Source organism: Bufo bufo, chromosome 2, assembly GCF_905171765.1.
Source record: "Bufo bufo chromosome 2, aBufBuf1.1, whole genome shotgun sequence".
In the NCBI taxonomy this organism is placed as follows: domain Eukaryota; kingdom Metazoa; phylum Chordata; class Amphibia; order Anura; family Bufonidae; genus Bufo; species Bufo bufo.
In genome coordinates, this window is record NC_053390.1 from 13,369,279 (window position 1) to 13,377,834 (window position 8,556).

Here is an 8,556-nt window from a genome sequence, read left to right on the forward strand (position 1 = left end):
GATCACTAAACCTAGAAGTGAAGGAGCTGAGAGAAGAGTCTGATCTATAGACAGATCTACAGGAGGCCATGTATTCAGTCACTGTGTGCTTGTGTCTCCACAGATGGATCCAGGAGGAGAAATCCACCAGAGAGATGTCCCCGTCCTCTGTATTCCCAGGACTGTCCAGAGGAGAAGGTCCCAGAGAACCCTCAGGTAGATGGAGCTGAGCCCTATACACATCTATACAGGGGGGTCCTGCAGTCATAGAGGGGTCATAGATTGTGGGGGTCTCTTCTGTGGATCTGTTAGATTTCCCACCTGTCTGCTGTATTGTACTGAATTGTTACAGATGACAAATCAGGGGGAAGATCTGACTGATATTAAAGTGGAGGATGAAGAAGAGCGGATGATGGGCGATCCCCCGTGTAAGAGTGAGGTGGAGGAGGACATTCCAGGAGATGTCACCACAGGTATGGAATCATTAATGGAGAAAGTGACTTCAGGTTCTGTCCTTGGTGTCTTCAGGGCAGGAGGAGAATCTGATCACCGGCTGCTGCTCTCTGATTGGAGATGTCTCCATCACATCATGAAGTGTTCTCCTTATCTAGCTGACGGAGATCTCTGATCAGATTCTTCTCTTATCCCGGCTGTTCCTGCAGGACATGACGGTCAGTGATAAGCCACATGTACGACACTATTCTGGAATTACATGCTGCCAGTTATGTACACGTGCCACATTGTGCAGGAAAGGGTTAAAGTGTAACTGTCATATTTTTTTATTTGCCGATCTATTAGAGCTCGGCATGTAGACCTGAGTCAGTCTGTCAATCATTGTAAAAAGATCTGCAATTACCTTATAATAACAGCTTTCATTAATGTCCCCTGTCCCTTTCCACTGCTCCCTTAAAAGACCGTTGCTAGGGCTTGTCTGTCTCCGGCTAGGAAGACGGAGGGGCGGTCCTTCACACTGCACGCCTGCATGAGGCCTCAGAGTGAGGAGGCGTGTCTCTCAGCAATCCAATCTGATTGGCTGGCAGGAAGCTGCTGGCTACAGCAAGTGTGTATTGGAAGTGAGGGAAAGCAGTTTTGGCCTCAGAGAACTGGCAGAGGAGCCATCTTGAGAAGATCCTCATATTGTGGAGGTTAAAACAGCCGTAACTATGGGAAAAACTCAATGAAAACAGCGGTATGTGAAGAAACTAAAGATTGCTTTATGCATAATGCAACAGCAGCAGTAACATGTGCTAAAATAGATATTTTTGATGAAAACATGACATTTACACTTTAAGCATCATTTTGGACTTGTCATCAGATAAATCCAGACATTTTGGTGATTTCCTCTGTAATGATTTAAAGGGGTTTTTCTAATAAGAAAAAAAACAACAGCTTTAAAACTGTCCTCATAAGACAAGTGACTTACTAAATAGTCTCCCCTGTCACTTTGGGCGGTGACTGCCCTTTCTGAGGATTCTGGCCGTCTATGCTGCGCGAGGCTTCTTTTCCGCTGATCATGTGACTTCCCCTCTCTCTTGCCCCGCCCCCTTAGACAAAATGTGCCAGTTATTTCATTAAACTCCCTCCAAGGCAGCACCCCATAGATCAGGCACTCAGACGGGTACATCAGTGGAAAAAGAAAAATGACCAGGGGGCCAGTGAGTATTTTGACCCCACAATTGGGGCATGAAAATCAAAAATTTACATGTTAACAATAAAATGTAGTTTTAGCTAAAACATTTTAATTTTTAAAAGGGTTAACAGCGAAAAAACACCCCAAACATTTGTATTCAGTTTCTCCCGAGTATAACAAGAGGGAAGGAGCGGCATCTGGATTTTCTAACATGGAATTTGCTAAAATGGAGCCTGTTAAAGGGGACCTTAATTAGTGATATTTATGCAAATCTCAATAATTAATATTCAGAAATAGGAGCGAGTCGTCTAGCGATGACTGGGGGTGCACACCGGGAATGCAGGAGTTAAGGATATGGGCAGAGGCAGACAGGGCTGAGGTTAATGCTGCAGGAGGTCAGCAGCCGGGGTTAGGGGATGGTTGGTGGAGCAGGGATTAATGCAGGGGTTATCGGTGGTATAAGGAAAAAGGGGTTAAATGCAGGGGTTAGGGTTAACCCAATGCAGGCCAGGGGTGAATAGGGGTAAATCAGGGCAGGGGTATTAGGGGTCTGGAGGGAAAGGGTTACTCAGCCATCTCCAGGGGCATGTGGGACTCTGCCTCTCTTTCTTCAGGGAGCTGTTCCCATGTGTCTCTCCTTGTAGTCCAGTTCCAAGAGACCTCGTGTTCCTGGCTTGGGGCTCATATATCAGCCTCAGAAACAGCCCACCTCCCCCCTCCTCAGGGATGTGACATCATAGTGTCACTGTGACGTATGCCTGCACTCAGGACAGCCAGTTGGCCCCCTGAGGCTAGCAGCACCACACGCCCAGCCATGTCACAAACACAAGGTGGGGCAGAGCATAGTAACTAGGCTGATAAACTCAACAAAAGGCCTCAGATCTATTGATCCCTTAGCCTTTGAAGTCACCAGCCACCTGGAGGCATATCCACCCCACTGCAGGAACTGGCTGAACGCTGTCCCTATGGGGGGCATTTAAGTATATATATATATATGTATATAGATACTTGGGGTGCATCTATATACACATATATACTCAGTATAAACCTGGGGCATACATGGGCAGTTATAGGCCCATATATATATATATATATTATATATACCTGGGGGAGAGCCATGGCAGATACACATATATAGATGTATGCACTGCATACACACATCTCCATATATACATCTACATAAGAGGGAATATATACACGGCCATCCAGGGAATATATATCCCTATTGGCCATATAAGGGGGCCCATATATATACATGCACATATCAATGAAGGGGCAGATACATATACAGTACAGACCAAAAGTTTGGACACACCTTCTCATTCAAAGAGTTTTCTTTATTTTAATGACTATGAAAATTGTAGATTCACACTGAAGGCATCAAAACTATGAATTAACACATGTGGAATTATATACATAACAAACAAGTGTGAAACAACTGAAAATATGTCATATTCTAGATTCTTCAAAGTAGCCACCTTTTGCTTTGATTACGGCTTTGCACACTCTTGGCATTCTCTTGATGAGCTTCAAGAGGTAGTCCCCTGAAATGGTTTTCACTTCACAGGTGTGCCCTGTCAGGTTTAATAAGTGGGATTTCTTGCCTTATAAATGGGGTTGGGACCATCAGTTGCGTTGAGGAGAAGTCAGGTGGATACACAGCTGATAGTCCTACTGAATAGACTGTTAGAATTTGTATTATGGCAAGAAAAAAGCAGCTAAGTAAAGAAAAACGAGTGGCCATCATTACTTTAAGAAATGAAGGTCAGTCAGTCAGCCGAAAAATTGGGAAAACTTTGAAAGTAAGGGCTATTTGACCATGAAGGAGAGTGATGGGGTGCTGTGCCAGATGACCTGGCCTCCACAGTCACCGGCCCTGAACCCAATCGAGATAGTTTGGGGTGAGCTGGACCGCAGAGTGAAGGCAAAAGGGCCAACAACTGCTAAGCATCTCTGGGAACTCCTTCAAGACTGTTGGAAGACCATTTCAGGGGACTACCTCTTGAAGCTCATCAAGAGAATGCCAAGAGTGTGCAAAGCAGTAATCAAAGCAAAAGGTGGCTACTTTGAAGAACCTAGAATATGACATATTTTCAGTTGTTTCACACTTGTTTGTTATGTATATAATTCCACATGTGTTAATTCATAGTTTTGATGCCTTCATAGTCATGAAAATAAAGAAAACTCTTTGAATGAGAAGGTGTGTCCAAACTTTTGGTCTGTACTGTGTATATATATATATATATATACATACACCCACCTGACTTCCCTCTACAGAGCCATAACTTTTTTCATTTTTTTGTTGACTGAACTGTGTAAGGGCTCCTTTATTGTGAAAAGCTGTAATTTTTTGGTACCATTTTGGAGTACATTTGGCTTTTTGATCACTTTTTTATTTCGTTTTGTTGGGAGGGGAGGTGGGCAAAAATGTCATTTGTCAGTGTTTTTATATTTTTATTTACTGTTCACTGTGCAGTATATATGATAACGCTATTCTGCAGGTTGACATGATTATAGTAATACCAGATTTATAGTTCTTTTTTTTTTTTACTACTTTTGCATCCTAAAATCACTTTATTAAAAATCAGTTTTACTTTGCATCGCCATATACCCTGAACATTTTTCTTTTTCTGGCAATATAGCTGTCCTAGGGCATGTTTTTTTTTTTTTTTTTTTTTTTTTTTTTGTGGAATGGGTTTTAGTTTTATCAGTTCTATTATGGATGCATATGACTTTTTAATCACTTTTTATGTATTTTTGGAGAGGTAAGGTATTCAAGCTGCAATTCTGTCAGTGTTATTACATTTTTTATGGGGTTCACCGTGAGTTATATATGATATGATAACTTTATACACCTATAGCTTGAGAAGCTCCTTTCAATGTGCCTCAACCCCCACTGATATAGTAAAATAAAGTAGCTGGTCAAATAAGGCTTGGTTCACACGGGGGTCACGTTTTGGCTCAGGATGCGTCCCGGGTGCATTGCGGCAAACCCGCGCGATTAGGTGCGCAATTTCAGTCAGTTTTGACTGCGATTGCGTTCCTTTGTTCAGTTTTTATGGCACGGGTGCAATGTGTTTTGTACACGCGTGAGAAAAAACTGAATGTGGTACCCAGACCCGAACTTCTTCAATGAAGTTTGGGTTTGGGTTAGTTGTAGTCTAGATTTTCCCTTATAACATGGTTATAAGGAAAAATAATAGCATTCTTTATACAGAATGCTTAGTAGAAGTTCAATTGAGGGTTAAAAAATAAAATAAAAATTAACTCACCTCCTCCAATTGATCGCGTAGCTGCCGGTCTCCTGTTCTTTCCTCAGGACCTGTCAAAGGACCTGTGGTGACGTCACTGAGCTCATCACATGGTCCAATCACATGGTCCATCACCACGGTGATGGACCATGTGATGTGACGTCACCACAGGTCCTTTAGCCGGCAGCTCATGATTAAAGAAGTAAGAAGAGACCGGCAGCTACGCGATCAAGAGGAGGAGGTGAGTTCATTATTATTATTTTTTTTTTTAACCCTCAATTGACCACCTACTAAGCATTCTGTATTAAACAATGCTATTATTTTCCCTTATAACCATGTTGTTATAAGGGAAAATAATACAGTGAATAGACTTTCATCTTAGCAACCATGCGTGAAAATCGCACTGCATCCACACTTGCTTGCAGATGCTTGCGATTTTCGCGCAGCCCCATTCACTTCTATGGGGCCTGCATTGCGTGAAAAACGCACAATATAGAGCATGCTGCGATTTTCACGCAACGCACAAGTGATGCGTGAAAATCACCGCTTATGTGCACAGCCCTATAGAAATGAATGGGTCCGGATTCAGTGCGGGTGCAATGCGTTCACCTCCCGCATTGCCCCCTTGCGGAAATCTCGCCCGTGTAAACCCAGCTTAAGACGCTTTAATTCGACACTCCAGCTGCTGCTGGGAGAAGACGGATCTTTCACTGCAGTGCCAGGGAGACTGGAGCTTGTACTGAGCAGTGCAAGATTTCAGCAGGGGAGGAGGAACACTAAAAACGCCTGTTAGTAAAGCTGTAGGTGGGCATTATGGCATGTATTTTTGTAGTGAATCCACCAGCTTCATCAGGTGTAAGAGATCTGCTTAATAATGAATGCAGTTTGTGTTGAGGAATGTGTGTTAAATTAATTTGTTGCATTAGAGTACATTCACTCAACCATATGTGTTTTACGGTCCGCAAATTGCGCATCCACAAAGCACGGATACCAGCCGCGTGTGTTCTGAGAGCCCTATGATAGAAATTTCTATTCTTGTCCAGAATAGGACCTGCTCTATCTTTTTTGGGGGGCTGCGCAACAGAAATACAGATGAATTGGTTGGCATCCTTTCTGCAAAAATTTTGCAGAACAGATGGGCACCCATAAATACAGTCGTGTGAACGTACCCTTAATGTGATGCCCACTTAGCATTGAAGGGCCAAATATGTTGCGAGAAGGCAGGTTTGATTGCCAAACGTGGTCAGGGATTTCACATTTTTTAGCTATGTTTGTGTAATAAAAGTGGTGACCTATGTAGACCAGAATCCTGGACTTCAGAGTGTTATACAAAGCTTTATTAGGCTGGAATCCATTTTTGGTCCAGTTGTTTGAACCAAAGTCAGGAGTGGATTTAAAATAAATGACTTGTACCTCTAGTTCCTGCTGAATCCACTACCAGTTTAATAAGAATGTTATAGATTTGTCTACTCTGTAGTTTAAAACAAATCACTAACTCCAATTTTTATCTTCACAGAAAATCCCAGTAAACACTGTAATGGAAATGTTGTATTATCACTAAATTATAAAGTAGAAGATGAAGATATCATGCAGTGTTCTTCAGGAGAAAATCTCATTATCCATAGTATACATCCAGGACATCACAGTACAAACCTACCTTATAATCGCTCTAATCATGATGAACCTTCCACTGACCAGTCACAGATTGTTACAGCAAGTACCGGTCAGAAAGGGGATAAAAGGTTTCACTGTGGTAAAGAATTTATAAAAACACCAAAAATTTCTACACACAGAAGAAATCCTTCAGGAGAGAAGCCATACTCATGTTCAGAATGTGGAAAGTACTTCACAAAGAAATCACATTTTGTTATGCATGAGAGAGTTCACACAGGAGAGAAACCATATTCATGTTTAGAATGTGGGAAATGTTTTACACAGAAATCAAGCCTTGTTATACATCAGAGAAATCACACAGGAGAGAAACCATATTCATGTTCAGAATGTGGGAAATGCTTTACCCAGAAAGTAAGTCTTGTTACACATAAGAGATGTCACACAGGAGAGAAGCCATATTCGTGTTCAGAATGTGGGAAATGTTTTACGGATAAATCAGGCCTTGTTAAACATGAGAGAAGTCACACAGGAGAGAGGCCATATTCCTGTTTAGAATGTGGGAAATGTTTTTCCCAGAAATCATGTCTTGTTATACATGAGAGAAGTCACACAAGAGAGAAGAAATTTTTGTGCTCAGAGTGTGAGAAATGTTTTACTACTAAAGCCAAATTTAAGAAGCATCAAAGAAGTCACACAGGATAGAAGCCATTTTAATGTTTTATATGTTGAAAATGTTTTGAAAGGAAATCAAATTCTAAAACTCATTTTTTGGACTATAGAAAATACCATAAGTTAAAAAAATGTTACACCCATGTTATTCAGAGATAGGTAAATACCTGGCTACATGGCAACATGTATAGCATGCCAGCAAATCTTAGAAGTCTTGCTGTTGTGTAGCTATTTTACAGCTGAGATTTTACTGTAACAAGAAATCGGCCAAGTTGGCACATGACTTGCATTGTGTTCTATGATGACAAAGACGCATATGACCTGCAACCATATTTCCAAATGTTGGCTTTTATGTGACTGTTATGGCATAACACAGAGGTGTGGTTAGACTTTCCTGCACCCGTTATGCTCACCGTTCTGCCCATTAGCAGTAATTTTGGACACCTTTGTGCCCCCTCACAGTAGTTGTGTCCTCCTTGTGGCCCCTCTTTGTAGTTATGTCCTCCCTGTGCCCCCCTTTAGCCACTAGTGCCCTCTCCAGCTCCATGAAAAAAAACACAAATACTTACCTGCTTCTCTGATGATTGGCACATCCATCCGATGGAGATTAGTTGAGTGGTGAAGCAGGGAGCAAATGGCTCCCTGCTTCACTATGTAAAGGAACTGTCCAGAGGCTGCACATGTACATTCCTGCGGTTTAATGGTAAACCTATTCTAGATACTGGAGTTGAATAATATGTCAGTGGTTGGAATCGCTGGTGATGTCACATCTGTTAATTAAAGGGGTTGTCCAAATTATTTTTATTGATTACCTATTCTCAGGGATCGCAGTAACTTCAAAATAATTATTGCTTGTCGTTCGATTGCTCACTGCTGTTACACTACTTGATAATTGATCACTTCATTGATTTTACGTTTTTTTTAATGACTCGTGTAAATGGCCTTAAGTAATTCCAATTTTAAAATCAGATGAGTAGGTTTATTGGCGAAAACTGTGCAATAGAAAGGAGGCTTTATTACCTGTCTCTAGCCTGAATACAAGATGAGATACAGCCTCTAGTCTGGATACAAGATGAGATACGCCCTCTAGCCTGGATACAAGATGAGATACGGCCTCTAGCCTGGATACAAGATGAGATACGGCCTCTAGCCTGGATACAAGATGAGATACGGCCTCTAGCCTGGATACAAGATGAGATACGGCCTCTAGCCTGGATACAAGATGAGATACGGCCTCTAGCCTGGATACAAGATGAGATACGGCCTCTAGCCTGGATACAAGATGAGATACAGCCTATAGTCTGGATACAACATGAGATACGGCCTTTAGCTTGGATACACAATTAGATACAGCCTCTACCCTGGATAAAAGATGAGATACGGCCTCTAGCCTGAATACAAGATGGGATACAG

At 41.9% G+C, this 8,556-nt stretch overlaps 1 protein-coding gene across 1 annotated transcript; it reads left to right on the plus strand.

Annotated features, from left to right (window-relative positions):
• The first annotated feature begins 355 nt into the window (after positions 1-355).
• Positions 356-8,247, plus strand: LOC120992051 (gastrula zinc finger protein XlCGF17.1-like). Its single transcript, XM_040420813.1, has 2 exons — positions 356-452; positions 6,377-8,247. Exons 1-2 carry the CDS (start codon positions 389-391, stop codon positions 7,174-7,176), a joined length of 864 nt encoding a protein of 287 aa, XP_040276747.1. The 5' UTR covers positions 356-388; the 3' UTR covers positions 7,177-8,247.
• Positions 8,248-8,556: the final 309 nt, after the last annotated feature.